Here is a 21347-nt window from a genome sequence, read left to right as displayed (position 1 = left end):
GCACCACCATTTTTGCATTTATGTAGCGAAAAAGGGCCAAGTGGACGAAACCCCGAGACATATGTCTCGTCTTTTAGCCCAACAGTGACGAAAAAAAGTCTGGCTAAGATTGATAGTTCTAAAAGGAAAAAAAACGGCACTTTGAGGTGAGGTAGGGTTGGAATGGAATTTTTAATGTTTGTAGTGCTCGTACGACTCATAGACATATTACAATGACTTTTTCACCCATACTTTATTTACTAGCCTCAAATGCAATAAGAAACTGTAGTTTGCGTACCTGCACACGTACACAAAGTGGTTGTTCCATGGGGGTTGGAACGGAACGAAATGTTTGTACGCGCGAAATACGCGAAAAGAAGAGCTTGGCTTTTCGAGAGGTATTAACTTCAGGTACTACTGTAGTGAGAACTTATTTATTTTAGTCCTATACTTTGAAAAGTGATCGTTGATTAGCATTTCCAATCCAAAAAGTTACTAGTTTGAAGTGATTTTGCAAATATGTGGACATAATGTATACAGTGAAAACTCACTCGTCTTTGTCGATTTTTGGTGTTACTGAGGTACAAATCTAATCACCAATAGCTAGAGAATATAATGCTTACACGCCCAAGTGGCATATAAGCCTTATTGTATACCGGTGAAAGTTTTCATGAGTGAAATTGAGTTACAGACATGGGTCGGAAATTAAAATTTGACTCTAAATGATCGATTATCTCAATAAGGGGTTCAATCAATATATTGGTATAAGATAATATGTCAAGTTAAGTCGACAACATTTAACACAATTTGACGTTTTTAAGGTTTTGGATTTTATTGTGGCATGTGAGTGGAAGGACCGGGCACAATATCAGCATGTGACGGCAGAATCACCCATATATATATATATATATACATGGGATGTTCCACGTCAACTGAAACAGTGCTCTTGACATTTTTTAGAAATCCGAAAAGAAACGTTTATGGGCTTAAAATTCTGAAAAAGTTACATACTTTCGAATGTTTATTGGCAGATTAACAAATTGAAAATGGCGGATCCAATAAGGTGGCCACCTTTCTAAAAATCATTGAATTCTGGAAATAGAAAATTCCTATCGTTTTTTAGATTGAATTTCTAGAAGACAATGACTCCTGCTGTTGACGGATTTATAACTTTGTTTTCAAGAAAAAAATTCTTGAATTTTTCAAAAATTTTTTGTTTGACAAAATTTTTTCGTTTGACAAAATACATATTTTAGTCTTATGTTGAAGAAACTCGTCTTGTTAAGAAAGCTTCTAGAATACACGTAAAATAATTTTGAACACTGAAAGCTGGTACACTGTGGCTGTGAGAGTTCAAAGTATGTTGAACTGTGATAGCATGTCAGTATGCGCTGCTTCAAGTTCAATGCATTGTGTATGTACAGTTCAACGTAGTATTGAGCTGTACGAGCCCAGAGTTGTGTTGTCTCAAGCCTAGAGATTGTGCTATGAGAGCACAATCTTCGGGCTCATGCAGCTCAATACTACGTTGAACTGTACATACACAATGCATTGAACTATAGCAGCGCATACTGACGTGCTATCACAGTTCAACATACTTTGAACTCTCACAGCCACAGTGTACCAGCTTTCAGTATTCAAAATTATTTTACGTGTACTGAGATGTTAAATGTTTCATAATCATGATTATGTCCTACTGAATAATTATTCATTTACGCTTAATTAGGCATGGCAACAAAAAAAATGTTATGAAAATTAAGTACAATTTATTTAACATTTGTAAGTGCCTACTTTTTATCATAAACTTTAATAATAATAAGTTGTGGTATTTTTAAGTTTCTTATAAGTTATAAGTACTTTGTAAATACCATTCGATGTTTCATTTCAAATTTTTTTTTTTAATAAATTTTAATACTTCTCAAAATTTGTTCAATATTGAATTGTAGTTATACAGTTTTCGGCATCCTTTTTACAAATAATTTTTTTTCAGATAAATGTGTGTCCATTATGAATATTTGTGACCACAAGAGCATTAAAAAATCTTTTTTTTAGTTTACTTTGCACTTTTTCGTGCTGTTGTTTGCTATAAAATAATATTTTTATGTTGGGAAATTTTTTTCTTTCCCATTCATATGGAGCTTCAAGCGTTAATATGGCTTCGGTTGGTTGGGCTTAAGGACTTGCTCTTGTGGCTTATCTTTCGAAAACGGCTCCTAAACCATCGCAAACGCACTGTCCGTGAGCCGTTGCGTGGCAGTAACATTCAGCTAAAACGTTAGAATCTTCTAAGTGATTCACTAATTTGCACATTTTCTATCGGTTCTTGAAGTGTTGCTTAGCACCGTCTGTGACGTAAATAACTTTATTAACGTTTGAACATTTTTTTCTAATTTTTGGCATTATTATTTGCTGAATTATGTACACAGCAGCTGTGTCATGACTTGTACTGTCTGTACTATCAGATAGTATAATAAAACTGCTATGCTCAATAAGGTTATCAGATCCATAATAATAAGCAACAGGAAACATCAAACATTGGCTATTATAACAGTGATGCGCTCCTATATGTCGGTGGGGTGTGTAGAACTCGGTACAAATGGAACTTGGCATGGGTAGAATTTTGGTGCTCCTTGACAACTCCGTGGGGTGTGTAGAACTCGATGCAGGTGAAACTCTAAGGGACTCCTATGTGTCAGTGGTGTGTATTAAATTTGATAAATCTAAAATACGGTATAGGTGATTACAAATTAAAGACTAGGTGTCTAGAAAGTCAAAATTATGGATTTAATATAATGGCCAATTTTTCAATGATCAAAGCAATTTCAATTTTTAATCTACCCAGACATTGTTTCTTCAACTGTCTTGAAATATCTGACTTTGAATTCGTAAGATGCATGATTAGATATATCAGTGCCTAGTAAACTTCATTATATGACGATTACTTAATGAATAAGAACAAAATATGTATTTTATCACGCAAAAAAATTTTCAAAAATTCAAGAATTTCTTTTTCAAAAACGAAAATAATAATCCAAGAGTGGCAGAAATCGTTTTCTTCTGGGAATTCAATTTAGAAAATGATAGAATTCTTTTATTTTCTTAATTCAATGATTTTTAGAAAAGTATCCACCATATAGGATCTACCACTTTGAATTTTTGAATCTGCCAGTCAACATTCGAAAGCGTACAATTTTTTCAGAATTTTAAGCCCATGAACGTTCTTTTAGATCCGTAAAAAATGTCTAGAGCACTGTTTCAGTTGACGTGAAACATTCTATATACAGCTTATTCTATATAAAAGCTCTCGAAAAGCTTTTTACAAAATTTGGATTCAATGGATAATTAACGAGATATTGTTGATTTAATAATCGATCAATTCCTCCAATCATAGAGGTACAGAAAATACCAGCAAAGTATGTCACTTTTTGTGAATAAAATTGCTTATTGAAGTCAGAAAAAAATTTGTCCCTAAAGAAATAGAAAAAAATTATAAAAAACTCTTGTAGTATAATCGATACTTGTGTGAAAAATACTTAGAGTATTAATTATATCAGATTCTTTTTTCTCCTACCTTAAACAAATTCTGAAAATACTGAGGCAAGCAAGAAAAAGCTTGAGAATGATTAAGTTATCATCAAATCTAGTAAGATAGAGGAAAAGAGTGACATGGTTCCCAGTTAAACTAACAATATTCCAAATCCGTAGCGACAGCTTTAATATCTTTTACAGTACTTTTGCCTGAATGAGTACATTAGTTTTCAAAGTTTCTTTGCCTTTTGCCTTTCATGCAATATCTTTTTATTATGTAATTTTATACATAGGAAATTAATAAAAAGCACCGGAAAAAGATGCTCTCAAACGCCAACTGTTTTGGGGCGGGTTTTTCCGTGAAATTTTCCTTTATAGTGATTCCAGAGTTCTTTTCTTACCCCACAGGTTCTGCCTATGTTCATGTGAAACCGATTGGGGATTTAGGTAGGAATTAGCGAATACTTTGCCAGATGCCAGACAGGGATTGCCAGCCTTACCAGCGAGGAGTAGTCTTAGCAACATGAGGCTTCTCTGGGGGTGCTAGTTAACTTGGATCCAATGCTACGGCAAAGAGTACTAGCTTAACTTGTGAGGAGTAGAGGTCCTGAAATATAGAGTCTTTTCCAGGAAGGTATCATAGGTGTGATATCAATGAAGAAATGGTGAAATAGGTGTGGCAACATACCCCCACACATAGGTGGTTAGTGAGTAGTCCTGATGACTAGGCCAAGAGGCTGTCACAGTAACCCAATTAGAAAAAAGAAAAAATTTTTTTTTTTAAAGTGGTTAAAATTTATGAGCTAACTATAAAAAGAAAGTAATTTGCTTGGTGTATTAAAAAAATAAGCAAAAAAAAAGATTACATAGTAATCCAAGTCTATAAAATCATTATTATAGTAACACGTAGTAAACTGCAATTAAATATTAATGTTTTTGTCTTTTTTTTACATTACAGCTTGGTGAGACACCAAATCCTGAGCTGCGTATAATAACTAGTGTGTTTAACAGGGTTCAATTTCGTGGTAAGTCTTTTTTTCTTCATTAATTTTTCCCACCTCCAACATTCATGGTACTATTTTATCAGAAATTAACAGTTAATTTATAAATTAGAATTTATCTGTCTTCTTATCTATCGTAGGTATGAGCTATGGATTTAAAAAATGTTTAATGTAGATTTATCTTTTTTTAAATAAAAAAGAGCGTAAATCAAGCTTTGAGGATTTTTAAACCACAAAGTGTTTGTAATTAGTATGTATATTTTTTTTACCTTTATTATGATATTCAATAAAAGTGAGGTCAGAATCGCTCGTGTATTATGAAAGTACTGCATTTCAAATATTCATTTTCTGGACGAACAATTTGAATTACAAGGTATAAGTGCCAACTTTGAATGAAAACTAGAATTCGTCATAAACTGAGCATGCTCTTTACAAAAAACATTAACAAAGAGTTTACTAAGCTTGGATTATAAAACATACTAAGAACATTAATTTTTTTTTATAGGGCGTATCTATGATCAGCTATGACTAAGAACGCTTTTAAATGTAGCTGTAAGATAAAATAAGAGTTATGAATTCACATGATTACAATTTTTTTTTTTTTTTTTTTTGTGTGAAACATCCGTAGTAATAAAATTAATTTTTTACAATTGACACAGTCTTGCTATATTTATAATCTCACTACTTGGACAAATAGCGTAAAATACCACTTAAAATTAATGGCTCAGCTCGTTTATTTGCTCACAATATATGATACATTCGTTTTTTCTGAAATAATGCACTTATGAGACTGTAATTAAAAATTTAAGCAGTGAAACACTTAATTAAATACTTCTGAACTTAAAATAAGGTTGGTGTGGATATGAAAGCTCCGCAAAAAAGTATAACATGTGTATTCGAGGCTGTTACATTTACCAAACGATTATTACTCCTGTAGTGTTGCATTTCACTAAGCCTGTCAAGGTTTTCACGTAGACGAGAAGCTGTTCCAATGCAACACACTTAAATACCTCTGAACACATACAACACCTAAAACGCCAAAGCACTCCGACCCAATACACCTTCCAATACTTCTGCTTAGCTCAGCTCTGCTCCCCGATGTAAGCTCTTCACCGAGAGAAGGCTCCACAACGGACTTTCCGTCGGGACATAGACAGTTCCCAGGGGGAAATGACGAGGATATACATTATACACGTACAAATAAATACACATAACACAGAATTCACTTAAAGACTACTCTCTTATTCATTCACACAAGCCAAATACTTCCAGAGAATTGACGCTACCTCAGACGCTAACTCGAAATTTGCAGATATAAACACGCACTTCAACACTCAAACACCCTCACTCGCATATCAACGTACATGCGCACGCACACTCACACATAATTCCACGAACGTGACCCAGAGAACGACTAACTCCGACGTTATAATAACCCTGGCCATGGCTGCAATAATACTTGGCCACCACGCAACATCTTCGATCACGAGTCACCTCATGCATCAACTCGATGATGAGAGCACACACTGCACATCCTCTCTTTTGTCCACAGGGCATCCTACCGTCAGCCTCATCAGTCAGTCTGACGAGTCTGGGACGACACTGCGACCACGCCCACAGATACTCTTCCTGATACGTCCTATTGAAACGGACTGACAGTCCCTCACTGACTGCCAAGGCGCAGATGACTCTTTGAATAGACACACACACTCTTTATCTTATTGCAACGAATAGCCAACCCCTCGCCGACGGCCAAGGCTCAGATGACTCTTCGAATATCATGATTATACATACACACATACACACACGTGCGCGCGTGTACGATTAATCCCCTTCAACTAGCAGTGCTGCAACTCTCGACCATTCCAGATGCATCGGCTTACCCACAATTTGAGTGGTCACAATAACAAGAAAGATCACGCATGCCTTAATTACACCCCCACACACACATCTACACGCCCGCTTTTTACCCTCACTCTTTACACAAGGCCTACACGCGAACAATCTCACTCCAGCGCCACATACGAAGTCCCGCTCTCACACTTTAGTACCAGTCGTCAATCTTACCTCGCTTCATGCTACTACTTATTCTGGCAAGCCATCTTCAGAGTACATTTCTGCGTCATATTCTCATAATTTTGCCCCATACCTTCAAGCCTCTTGTTGACTGCAAAGTCTCAAGCCCTGCCACATATGATGCCTCTCTTAGGTTTCTATGAGCTGGTGAATGGAAAAAGGTTGGATGATGTCTCAATGGCGCACATGGCCCGTCAAAGAATTCATTCCAACTCGCTGCTCTTGGCCTACTGTACATAGAATCTCTTCATTTTTTTCCCCTACTCTTCTCATACAAACTAGCTTAAAGACGACTTATCTTTCCTCCAACTATATGTGTATATACACACACACACTTCTTATTTCTGGTGCAATACGACTTACAAACGACACTGTAAAAATACAATTAATAATTCTGATAATCGGTAAAAATTGACAACATAAGTATTCCCACTTTTTCTACCAAATAACACTGAAATATACACATATATACTTGTACACACAGTTATAATATCATTATAAATTAGAATCTTTTAATACATATTTATTCTTCATATTCTCACTTTTCACATTCACTTTTCTCTTGCTAGTCTCACCAGCTGTATTTTTCTTTCTTTCTCTCCTCTTGCCTCGCATGAAACATAACAGTAAGTTAAAGTAAGTACATAAAAGTAAGAAACTGACATTGATGGTTCGAACTTTTTTTAAATCAAATCAAGATAGTATGATCACCTCTTGCATAAAAATTTATAAAAGTTTGATGTTAATAATGACTTAAATGGCTATGCAAGCAAGTAGTTTATATTAGTTATATTAAACTCATCTGTTAGATTTATTTAAGTGTATTTAAAACACGTATCTTTAAACATAAAAAGACCAAATTTTTCCAATACTAAACATTAGTTCATAATTTTTCTTATCAGTTGAAAATAAATTCATAAAAGAGATCAGTGACCTATTGGGCCAAAAAAGTTTCAAGAAATAAGTTAATACATCTTAGGTTTTTTTTCATTTTGTTTATTGTTGCAACGTTTTGTCGACCATTTGTATCAGCTTTATTAGACAAAAACATTCTTTATTAGGTACAATAACAAATTGAATAAGAGAACACACAGAACAATATAACTGTAGCATACGAGTTACTACCTCTATCACGTAAAAATTCGTAAGTGTTTTAACTTACTTGTCAAAAGCCAAACTTTAGAATGATGAGAAATGACGCAACATATCAGTGCTTATCTAGACAAAGCAACAAAGTAAACCGTTAAATAGGTTAAAGAAAGTTATACTTTATTGAAGAAAATGACATCTTCTTTCCTATTGATGTTGTTCTTGTGCAATTTTATGTGAAATATTTTTGTTATAATTTCTTACTGTTAAAAGATTTCTTGTTTCAAAATTTCAATATTATCCCAATCAAATTTGTGGTTAAATGTATTTTGATATTTCCAAACGACAGAATAAGAATTTTTTTCTTTCCATGATCATTGATGCATACCACTATGGCTTACTTTATCTCATCCACATATAACACCATACAGTTTTTACAGTAACATTAACACTACTTTAGTACCATAGACGATGCCACTTATCTGACGAAAACAACCATTAGTTCATATTTGCCTATTGTTATTTTTTTACTTAGTAAGTGGTCTTATTTCAAAATTAGGCCTAAGACCAATAAGCTCTACTAAACCACAAAAGGACGAAACTGTCCTATACTTAATTAAGGAAAAGAAACACATATTGTACCATGTTTATAATTTTCTGAAATAACAATAATCAAGTTATGCAATAAATTTATATTTTAAATCTGCCCGTCTCATACGGCCATGAATATGAATTGAAGAAAAATAAATTAAAATAAATTTTAATCAATCTAATTAATTATTTCTATTTTAAACAATCATTAATTTTACCAAAGTCATTAAGAATATGTAATATGTACAACTGTTTATTAATGCGTATAAAAGTAATCATACAAAAAATTAGTTTTGTTATCAAAATTCATAATTATAATATTCACAATTATTGTTTTATTTTGACTTATGAACTTTTCTTAATATATTTATCGTATAAATAAATTATTTTTTTAACATTATTATAATTTATAAAAGATTATAACATCGTGCCTTTGAACAATATTATGTAAGTTACTTACATTCTCATACTTACTTTCTTATTTCTTCTATAGCTTGTATGCAACATGAATTATTTTTTCCCCATACAATATTTTTGATTCAATATTATTTTCACTGTCATTATATAAAAACACCATTTTTAGTTCTCCATCTTGGTAAGGCAACATATAATTGAACTTGTGGAAATAATATTTTTTTAAATATAGATCTACTTTTTCCAAAGTTTGACCTTGCTATTTATTTACTATCAAAGCAAATGCTAGAACTAAAAGAAATTGTTTTAGGTATAAAATAAATGGCAAAAAAGATAAGTTTCCAGAGCTTACAAAATTTGTTGTTATGAATTTGTTGTAATAATAGAATTAAATACACATTGTCTTATTTTTTCACCAATTATTATTTCTGCTTCATGTAATGTATTATTAGTTTAGATATTTTTGATCATGTTTCATAATATAAGCCGTCAGATATACTCAAATTTTTATCAACATTACAATTGCTCTAAGTTTCAAGTTAATTTAAATTGATAGAGAATTATTACGAATACTTTTTAAAATTTGTAATGAAATATCAAAACAGATGTTAAGGTTAGATTCATACACATCTTTATTAGTTGCTTTTCCAACACTATTTTACGTAATAATTTTTTTCCATTTGATACAAAATTTTATTATGTAAAAAATCTGTATACTTGTTGTGAGAAGTAATTATCACAAGCTTTATTAAAAAATTATCTGTCATTTTGATTATTTTTGAACATACATCTTCTGTTCTCTTCTTTAACATGATTGTTTTGTATGAAACACATAATTATGTTTGTAGTTTAGTACTCGATATGTTTCTCAATATATTCTAAACTTATTTTAAGTAATACTTTTCACAATATATTAAAATAATGTATAATTGAGAAGTGTACAGTATTCTGAATTTACTTCATACCATTCTTTGTTAATGGTGATGGCTTGCAGAGCGCGCAAAGATCAGCATACAATAAATAATTCATTTGTTGAAAGTTTTGCTGGAATTATGAAAATAATCACGTTTGAATATTTTATGTTGAAATTTAACGAGTTAAATTTTTTAATAAGGTTATTTTTCATTCAAATATTAAAAAAAAGAAAAAGAAAAATAAAGGGAGAGCAAGTTTTTTATTTTTCAAATTAATTTAAAAACTACAAGTGTGGAGTTTGCGTGTACAGCATACAGAGAGACATAGCCTCACTAATTTATGTACTATCAAGGGTCTGACCTAATGGGCACTTCGTGCACCAACCCTCATAATTATTTTTTATTCCGTGCTTTTCCAGGTAATAAAAAATATTCTTACCTAGAAAATTTATTTAAGGAAGACGAGACAGTTCGTGATCGCAATAAGCTAGATGATCTTATTATTGAGCCTGTCACGAGTATTTAACTCTGAAAGTCCTACACTAGCCTTTTAATTTAGTAAACAACTAAAAAGTAAGGTTGCATAATTAAACTACAGCGTGTCTGTCATCTTCTTCTAAAAATCATTAGGAAAAGCATATTTCACTATCTGTAAAAAATTAACTGCTTTGATTACGTACATTGCATAAGTGTAATGGCAATTTGCTCCAAGCCAACGCAAGGATTGGGCCCTCTGTAGCCAAAATCAGGCAAAAATTCTTGCATGTAAGCAAACAGCTTAGAATATATATACATTTGCATATAGCTGCTTATAACCGACTGAAGGGACTGCAGGAGGAAGTCATCATTCTCTTTCTAGCCTGCCAAGTGGCAACAGTAAGTAGCTACACGCATAAATATACGTTCTAAGCTGTTTGTTTGTATGCAAAAATTTTTACCTGATTTTGAGTAGAGAAAGGGTTACATCTACATGGGTTCAGAGTGGATATCGTAATTTTTTTTACCACGTGATATAAACGTTTTTCCAGAATTATCATTTTCTTCAAGTTTCAAAAGCAGACCTCGTGAAGTTAACATAGTTCACGAGCGAAAAGAATTTATATGTATAACAACTACGGTAACCGAATAGGTTCTGAATTGAATCAAAAGTACAAGTTACCAGAAGAAATAAAAACAGAGTTGACGACAGCACTTTTTCTTCCAGTACATTACTCAAAAATGCTAACCGCTACTTACTGGTTATCGCTTAAGATATTGATGATACCAGACAATAAAGCCAAATTTTATTTTGTTGCTACATCAGTTATAACATTAAAGAAGCTACTACCTTGTCCACAAAAAAATTATGTTTCAAGAAAAGTGGAAGAAACATTGGCACGATTCCCAATGAAAGTGGCGACAATTTACCTCGAACCATATTTCTTGATAATTTTATCAAAGCAGCAAATATTTTAGATACCGTGAAAGATAAACTTTAAATAATTAAAATAATCAAAATAAAATTATATGACGAACGATTTCTTAAATTATTTTAAAAATATCAAAGGGATTACGAATCAGTTTCTTCTTATGCAGATAGAATCCAAAACCGATAAGAAGAAATTACAAAAGCTAAGAAATATACCTAAAGGGTTGGTGACTCGGAATAATTTCTCTTTATTCTCCAAGAAGATACTGTCACAGGCTTCTGCTATGGGTTAAAGGTAAACATAACATGAAAATAAAGGTTAATAGGGAAAATAGAATTAGGTCATTTAATAATTGGAGCCAAATCAGTGAAAAGAATATTTAATAATTTTAAAGTACTTATAAAGTTCAAAAAAATATCAGACGTAACGTAGGATACAATACAAAAAAAATTACTGTGACTTAATTTGCTCAACTGGAAATTTGTTAACTATGGAATGAAAGTGGTCCGACAACTCTAAGCTGTACTAACCAAATGACATAAACCATATTCTTCTAAATATGTAATAAGCCAGGACACACTAAAAATAAGTATCAGTAAAATAAACTGATTTGTCAAATATGTAATAGGTTTGATCATACGTCAATTATTTCACCTAAGGTGTGTAAAGAAGATTTTGATTTAAGTCTTAGTACATCTATGTCACCACTAGACAATACAGATTATACATCGATTAATAAAATTAAATTCACGGCCAATCAAGAAACATCGATTTAAGTATAAAGATTTAAGCCTAAGACTTATATATACTCTCAAAATAGTCACCCCACAATCTTCATAGTTGATAGTGCGACTCAGAAAAGTTTTGTCAACCCTAATGAAAACACCAACAAGGAAAACTCGTACCTTTAAGAACCTTTATCTGCCAGCAGCTACTTAAAGGAGACTTTGAAAAATAAAGGCCTATCAGAAGTGAAAACAGGAAGATAAAATGTGAAGTCAAAAAATTTTAAGGATTACAAGAGTAAAAATGCATGATAATTATTCAAGAATCCAAAAACCGCTGATCACAAAGAATTGAGCAACATCGTAAGGGTACGATACCACCTTGTCAAAACTCTGATTTTACGTTTTAACAACCAACGTATCTTAGTACTGCCAAAAGGGCATACTGTGCTACAGACAACATTACTGCGAGATAAGAACATCAAGCAAACAAGCCAATCAAGAGCAACTAAGTCAAAATATGATTTCCTGCCCATAATTATAAGGCTCAACTCGTTGCAAAACGATAATTAAAATAGTCTACAGGTAATTAATATTATTAAAGAACACAACACCAGAGAATTTCCAAGATTAACAGTAATCAAGATCCGGGTTTCAAAACTCTTGCAAAATGGACATCAGAATGGTCATCAACGAGTTAACTAAAAATTAAAGACCTAATAACCATAGGTTTTAAGCTTCACTTTTCTAAATATAGTGCAATATATTACATTTTAAATTTTCAAATGAATAAATAATCAATGCGAACTCAAGGTGGCATAATCTTATATATTGCTCGTGAATAAAAAGAATCGAAATTTGTGTTTGCATGAGATAAAAGACAGATTATTTATTTACCAAAATTGTTTATTAAACTCTCGTACCATATCACAGCTTTTATCAATATAATAATGACTTAATTACAACTCCACTTTTGTAAAGTTACTTTAGCTCGTAAAAGGTGAAGAGGGTAATTTCATTATAACGACGTATACACATACAATCTATACTTTGTAAACAACTCCTTAAAATGTTGGGTTATGAGGAAAAAACCAAAACCCATACATATGGCAAAATAGGAACACATCATTGTGGATATCTACAAATTTGCATGGAAATTGAAATAGTGGTAGATTAATAATTCAAAGGCAACCCAGTCAATAACTGGTATAATACTAAAGTTGACTGTAAAACAAAAAATGTGGAATAGAATTGACAAGCCGAGATACAAAGTCTATAAATTAACGGACTTCATAATGCCTTATTTTTAAAACTACAATTTAACAAGAGCTTACAAACTGTAATAACGGTGTAAAACTCTCATTTAGCTCACTTAGCTTTTATTTTTACCAACTTGTCACCCATGATAACTTTCATAAAGGAAGCCACTTATTGCTCACCCTCTAAAACTATACTTATATAATTAAAATAGTAAGTTGCACCTTTAGCCAAACGATTTCTACCTCAGTTTGCATAAATAATACCGACTTAAACATAAGTCTTCGGATAATTTAAGAAAGTGTATACATGTAAATATGCATCTCAACCTATTTCAAATTGTAAAATATGAATTACATTAAGTAAAAATAATTATCCTCTAACAAGCATAACTAAAAATATTATAACATTTGTTATAAAAACTCAGACAAATTTAGTATTATATACATGAGTAAACCTCTGCACTAACCGTAATTATAAGTTTGATCCCGATAAAGGTTTTTGGAGGTATTTCCCTATATTACAAGGTCCCTTGTGATATCATATTATAACCACGAGTCACCCTGGGATCATATGGGCCAATTCACCTAAAACTAACAACTTAATTTACACGTAGTTACAAGAAACTCTCTTTACTAATAACTGCAGTAATGAATACCAAATAAGTCATTGACAAATAACAAATGGTTTTAGGCAACCATTCATTTATTCAGCGTATTGTTCCTAGGTGTCCATTCGGAGTCTTAGTTCCAATTTAAGAAAAGAGGTATCATGTCGAGTAGGAGTCTACCATATCTATTTTCAAAATAATCAACTCCTTAAATAGTCATGAAAGTCAACACGCACAAACATTATGAAATAATTGTAGCACACGCGCACCGCACCATATAAGTGTGACTACAAATAACCGAACAAAGCAGCAGCATATTGCACAATCTAGTTACCTCATACAAAAACGGTGCACGTTACTCTATGATACTTTTCACCCTGGAAACGGTGCGCTGAATATATTAGCAGTAAGGAATGACAATAAAATCGAGGAATAAAACCAGAATCGTCAAATACCCTCTGGCGATCTTTCACTGGATAGGCCGATTTTACCGTTCAAATTTAATTTATAGTTTTAAAAAATGCTTTATAGTAATGCTTTTTTATATTTAATAAAAAACAAGTGACTTTATGTAAATAATTAAATTTTGTTCATTATGATATCATTGTTTTTGAGATTCGAATGACCTTGTTACAGCTTTATTTTGTGGAAAATTTTTGTATCCTTTTCAACATTCCAGCTGTTATCTGCCAACATATAATCGTTCCTTAATCCTTGATACTGCTGCTCAATATTTTTTTAATTCAAAGCAAAGCATGGGTAAATGGTTTATCTATACTTTTCATACAAGAATCGACGAGGGCTGACAAGTAGTTTTCATTACTACTCAATTGATTTGACCTATTACCAGTGATGTTAAACATACTTGAAGTCTTCTAGACTTACCTAAAATTCAGACTGTAGTATGGTAAATCTAGTAGACGTCGACTATTTTCAACATTTTTGTTTCGTTACTGCAATCTTTAAAAAGGCTCAACGTATGTGTTAAGAAACAAAAAGTAAAGAATAAGCATTGGCACAAAGGTACGAAGCATTGCGCTGTGTGAGAACGTAAGCAAGAGATCTTTGTATTGTTTTATTACAGTCATTTTCGTAGGCAGAGGTATAAAAAGCTATACTCCGTATGCCTATGTATATTTAATTCAACTCTAGTTTGTGTTACATCTCTAACAATTGACTGGAGGTAGCTTGATGAGTCAATTGTGCAGCATTTAGAAGTACTACCGCGTATGCATTATGCTTATATACAAAAAGACAAACAAGCTAAATTTTAGCTTATAAGTTTTAAGCGTACTGTGTGTTGAGGCTTTCGTACTAAGCAGAGCCATTCTGATCAGCAGAAGCACAAGTACATTAAAGGGAAGTTGGTTTGGTCCTTAATTTCACCTGATTTATAGTTAGATTCAATTGAAAATCAGCAATTAATGAACTTATTTTAAGCGTATTAGCAAAAGGAGATAGCATTAATGAGTATGTCTATGTAGATAACAGAAAAAATCACTAATGCATGTAAAATTCAAGCACTACTGCTTGTGCCTTATACTTTCGAAGATACTAGATATACTAATACATGCTATTTTCTTATCCGTTTGCTTATGCTTATGGGCCACAGCAGTAATCTTGGACACATAATAGGTAATTAGAAAAGCATTGAATAGTATACCTGAAGAAAGTTAATTCGTTTCTGATTCTTACCTGATTCTCATTTAAATTTAATTGAGAATCAGAAACGAAAAAACTTCTGTTGCGTGTACTATGTACATACATGTGATTTAAGTCCTTACAACTTTATATTATTGCTTGTTTCATATGTTTATGGATGTACTATTTCATTCTTTTTTTTTACAACTTTATTTTTTATCTAAGATTTCTGCTCTAGCCCTATGACTTATGGCTACGCTTATGAGAGCCAATGTCCAAAGCAGTAACAAGTTTCTGAGCTTAGGTTCATGAATCTATTGGTTCAAAGGCTTTTTCTATCAGATTACTAGATTTTTAAGCTAGTATTGAGTGTCCTAAAAGTTGTCTAATTGGCTCAAAAGTCAAAAGAGTTGAAAAGCTTATAAACAAAGTCGTTACTAGTGTATAGATTTTCATTTAAAAAGCTAATCATTTTAGAAGTTTGAATTATGAAGTTATGGGGATTCCTGAGTATATAATAAGTGTCCGACACAATGAACCCTTAGATAAGAGTTTTTCAAAAAGCTGGCATATATTTTGCAAGTAAATATATATTTAAATAGAACAATTTAACTGTAAAACGAATTTTCTCTTTACTTACAAATATGCACAAATATTTTTCGTTAAGAAGTCAATACCAGCTAATGAAAAATTTTTGAGTTTAGATTCGTTTTTAGCGACCCAAAAAATGTAGGGTAGGGATGGTTGTGTTTTTCTTTGTGATGCTGAGTTATTTATACGTGGTAATATAAAGTAAAAAAAATTTTAATATCCTCCCTCCCCTCACTTCCCCTCCAACACCCCCCAGCTCCTCCTTATTGAATTTTCCTATATTATTTAGTGTTTTTAGCAGAATTTTTAACACCTCCTGCCAAATTTTTTGGGCCGTCAACAGCCCCTATGCAAGATAAAAGGAAATTCTTTCGTCTTCTATCTTATTTGTAAGGACTTTATTTGTTTTTAAGCTTCACCACCAATTTTTAGGAGCCGTTTCCCATCTCTCCCTCACTGACACTACACAATCCATCATATTGAATTTGTCCACCCCTCACATAAAGCTCCCTGTTTCTCTCTATAATATTTTCTTAAGGGAACTTGTATAGTTCTTAGAGTCAGAGTAATTGTATCATATTTATAAAGGTATGATCATTTTTTTATTACTCGAAAAATAGTAAGACTATTGACTTTTTTTATTTCTTTTAAGATATGAAGACATGATATATTATAATATGCAGCTATTACATATAATAAAAGTAAAAGCATTGCCTCTACTTTTCTACCTCCTACATCTTATGTTAAGTATTTTATTAATTTTTTTAATGTTATTATCTATCTACTAGTAATGTGTATACCAAAAAAATTTCCTTATTTTTTCTGACCCATTCTGACATTCATGACATCTAATAGATTTGCATTTTTGAAGATTTTCTAGAAAAAACTAAAATTGAATGTTTAAATTGCGTGAAAATATGTTAAAAGTGTTAAACTATCTTTGAAAAAACTTCTAGTCTGATACATTGACCTCTCAGTAAGATAATTAAGAAAATATAGTCGAATCGTTATTTCCGCACCCTGTCACAGTATCGATTTGCACCTAAGAGCTTTTACTTGAAAAAAAGCTTTTCTGTCAAATCGTCGCTGATACATTATCAAAAATCTTCATCAAATATCAAATGTCCAACGATTTGATATAAAATGAAATGTTATTTACAGAGGAAATCACTTTGAAAAACACTATCTCATTTTGTGAAACCTTTTAATGGTCTCTTTCTTAATCTCACATTGGAACAAGATAAACGCACTAGACAAAGCTGTCAAACATTTTCATCGTTCTAATTAATACGTATTTTAATTTTCAGTGTTCGTGTCCACACAAATTTTGGTTTTTTCCGCCAACCCCTGGCTCCAGCACTCTGTTACTCACACATATAAGTAAAATTTTATTTCTTGAATCATTTATTAATGACAAAAATTTTGTAAGCGAAAATCATTTGTACTGAGTCTACGAACCACAATGGTACTCCAAGGCTTGAAATTTCACTCGGTGAGAAAGTGTGCTTGCTACTTGGTTGCATCGAGTACCACCTACTCAAATTTCTGGTAGTGGCTTCTCAACAGTAATGGGAACGCTGTCCCTTATTTTCTGAGAGGCAGCTCCTCGATGTTCTTTTCAGTGTATAGTTCGTGCCATTTATGACACATACAACATTTTTCTTATATTTCCGATATTTTCTAACAATGTATGTGTAAAAAACTTTAATTGTTAGTCACTTACCCATTCTTGTCTATAACCCAATTGACTTTAACCTAATATCCTAGAGGATGACGAATAATTTCCTAAAAAATTTTTGGATTATTTTCTTACTTTTTAGCTCCAGCCCAGTACTTCCAACCCACGTATTTTACGGTAGACATACGTATCAAGTTAATATTTGTCAATGGAACCTCCTTATTCTCGAATGACAATAATAGCAGACAACATTCATGAGGGAGCATTGGGTCCGTCTACCCAGTGTGATTCACTAAGAGCAAAGAACGTGCTGATTGGTTGGTAAAGTCACGGACTAATTTAAAAAGATAAGAGTCACCTTCCAAAGTGCAATTATGTTATAGAAATATTTCTCAGACCTCTATAACATAGTGAGCTTCAAGGGAGTGAGCAGCAGAATCATAGCCATTTGTTGTAAGATCTAGAAGGCGTGTGTATTTATATATATACTTTGCAACAAGCAATGAGTGGAATCCTGTGTTAATCTTATGACTCGTCACAGCTAATAAGGTACTGTCCCACGTGTTGCTACTTGCTCCCTCAAAGCTCACTACTACGTCCCAATTGACTTTAATCTTATAACTTAGAGGATGACGAGTGATTTACAAAAAAATATTCATAGTCTTAAATGACAGAAAAATTTTTCAATATTAATCCCAACAACCTTAATCACATAACAAAGAGAACTTTTATCTAATAACCCATAGGGTAATAGATAGTTAAGTTAAGAAATTTTATTGTGAAAAACAGTGATAATTAAAAAATAAGTTTAAAGTAACAGCATGACAAGTAACTCCAAGCCAATTAAACTAATCTAATGACCCAGGAGTCTACAAATTACTCATATTAAAAAGACAACAAATGCTTGAACAAAAAATCACTTATTATTAAGATTTATGATAGGTAATGTCTTTATTGATTGATAACAAACAGAAGAAAAATAATAAGTTCAAACAAATATTTTTAATTGCAATAACTCTATATCATAATTGTCATACGTATTAAAATCAAGATGTTTTATATTAATATAAGTGTAGTGACAAAGCTTCATTTTCATTTGGTGTGTCACAATATTGATTTTGCAACGAATTCATCAAAGCATTGTACCTTCGCTTAATGTTGGATTATTGACTTGGATAGTGACTTATACATATGACTTATACAGTGAATGATACTAATGTAAAATACTATCGTATTTTCATGGATAGCGCCATTATTTCAATTGAAATAAAATTTTATAAGAGCCTATTATGCGTCTTTTTATCAAACATAAAATAAAAGGTCATGGTAAAAACTTCTGTTGTGCAGATCTGGCAGGGCAAAAGAATTTTTAAATATTTAGGTCACGGGCAATATCAAAAATAATTTTAACAATGAAAAACCCATTTTAAGTGTTTATCCTTTAAATCCTTTAATGTACGCTAGTTTTAGTAGAATGGCCCATATACATGCAAGGTTACGTTAATAAAAATATTTTAATGTCTAATTTTTTTATACTCTAGTAATGGAGAATCTTTTGATAGTATGACAAAAATCCAGTTAACCCTAAAAACCATGAAGAGACAGAACTCCCCAGTAGCCAATTTTAAACATAAGAATTTTTACTCTTGGGGTTAGCGTTTTAAGTGTGTGGGGGTACAACCCCACTAGTATATATGCTAGTCAATCTCCGTTTCCAGCACATTTCATGTGCAAACCTCCACGATTATCTGTTATTCTATGCTTCTTAAAGTGATGTTCAATATATTTACAAAAAAAAAGGAATTTGAACAATACAAACGAGTTCTGGCTTAGAATATGTGCAATTATGAGAAACCTTTTGCGTGTATCTCCCATTTTAATGTCTTTTCCAGATCCTGATATTCCTTCTGTAATAGTAGAAGGAGCATTTTTCGATTTTATTCTCAACCCAAGTTCAAAGATATACTTTTTTTATTATTTATTTTTACCCATAAGCTCAGACATGGCTTTTTTCACACAAGAATAGCGTTTTTCAGCCATCGATGCACCTGAGTTATGACCAGATGTCTGCACGTATATGCACCAGGACCAACTCAATCACACCTATGATCACGTTAATGAATCGTTAGAAATACAGTTAATCGACCCTCGAGAACCAACCGCACAGGCAAAACTTGATCGGTCACCCATCCAAGTACTGGTCACGCCAAATGCTGCTTAACCTCAGAAATCAACGGAACTGCAACTTTACCGCTGTGGCATCACGACCACAACTATATACTTTTTCCCGAATTTCTGATACTTTGTCTCAAAATAAGAGTTGTGCGGTTTATCATGACTGCTTTATTTTTAGTCTTAAACTACTAGTCATGTGATTTCATACTTTAAAAAGTGACACATATATTGCATATTGATATTTCGTATTACAATATAGTGTCAATAGCATTATATTAAACGATGAGGATATAAGGATATAAGGATGTTGTTTTAATATGTATGCGCTTATCCGTATACTTGATCCATATCAAATCTGATATGCCAAGCATGGATCCAGGAAAGATTTTATAGTGATAATCGTTTTTATTCAGGATAGTATGAGAAACAAATACAAATACCTTACTTGAAATTTAAATTGAACTACTACAATGTTAATCAAATACAATAGAAAAACATAGTTAAAAATTTCAGTGCACAGTAGTTGAACTATTTCTTTTTACAATAATTAAGTGAAACAATGAGTTTTCGCTCGTTAGTGGTCCAAGACACTTCTATTTGTCCTTTATAAGTTATTCGTTTTCAACAAATAAATGTTCATTTACTGATGCTTTAAGGCTTTTATTGTAAGTAATAATAGTTATACGTCTATGAAATCGTACAGTTTCGTCAAAGATACTCCGAAATGTCTTGCAGTAAAGATACTTTTACCTAGTATATTGTAACGTCGTGGCTCTGCAGCGCAACTTTAATGCGCAAATATTTGAATATAGCGTACAGCACACAAACAGCAAATGTGCTTGTGTTCTGCAGTGTTTCAATGCAATTGAAGTATTAAAAATAGTTTAATACTACCTTTTCATATAATTAATTATTTAAAATTGACAGCTCTTCTGCGATGGCTGTTGAAGTAAATTGAGTATTGTGTTGGTAATTTATTTCGTGAAAAAAAGAACGCTGGCATACTGGCATCAGAGAAGCAAAAGTCAACAAAGTGCTACCTACCTTACACATTCATACTATGAGTAGCATATCATTAAAAAGACACAAATGCCTTTCAAGTTAGCTTAAACGTTTATCAAAAAAGGAAAGGCCACAATTCTTTTCAGGGACTGAACAAGTAGTTACAGCTATCACCCGAGAGATATACACAAAAGTTCCGAAAAAAAACACTAGAGTTATCTTTGCTAAGCATAAGAAATAGGCACGATTCAAAGTTAAGCGGTTTTAATTGAAAAAAAGCAAATTTCGTAAAGGGCTTGCTGCTGAAAATCATTATAAAATATCGTGTTAGTCTGGTTGCGGGTACGTAAATGTTTTCTTATACTTATCTTGCAATTGCCTAATCTTATTTAGGCTCACTGTTATGTAATACATATGATATATAGACCTATAACTTTACAATTTTAAAAAGTTTCAGGTACAATAACTGTGACAGTGTAGTGTTTGATATGAAAACAACAGAATAAAAGACGTTCGATACATATTCGATAGGTTCTGAGAGTACGATACATTTCCACATCTTGTTATCGCTACTTTAAGAAGTTGTGTAGAAAAAATATATATTACAATTTACAAAAAGTATTCATTTCTTTAACCAGAAAACAAGTATTTTGTTCAAAACCAAAAA

The 21347-nt window shown here is 32.2% G+C and overlaps 1 protein-coding gene across 1 annotated transcript in view; it reads left to right on the top strand.

Annotated features, from left to right (window-relative positions):
• CARPA (Carbonic anhydrase-related protein A) overlaps window positions 1–21347 on the top strand; it is a 676873-nt gene that overhangs the window by 342346 nt on the left and 313180 nt on the right. The window contains exon 5 of the mRNA XM_089595651.1: window positions 4466–4532. Within this exon, the coding sequence (XP_089451777.1) occupies window positions 4466–4532 (67 nt within the window). The remainder of the gene's footprint in view (window positions 1–4465; window positions 4533–21347) is intronic.

Source organism: Copidosoma floridanum, unplaced genomic scaffold (assembly GCF_036245765.1).
Source record: "Copidosoma floridanum isolate Cflo_tuat_1 unplaced genomic scaffold, Cflo_Japanese_pri ptg000026l, whole genome shotgun sequence".
NCBI lineage: Eukaryota > Metazoa > Arthropoda > Insecta > Hymenoptera > Encyrtidae > Copidosoma > Copidosoma floridanum.
This window is presented reverse-complemented; position numbering and strand designations above follow the sequence as displayed.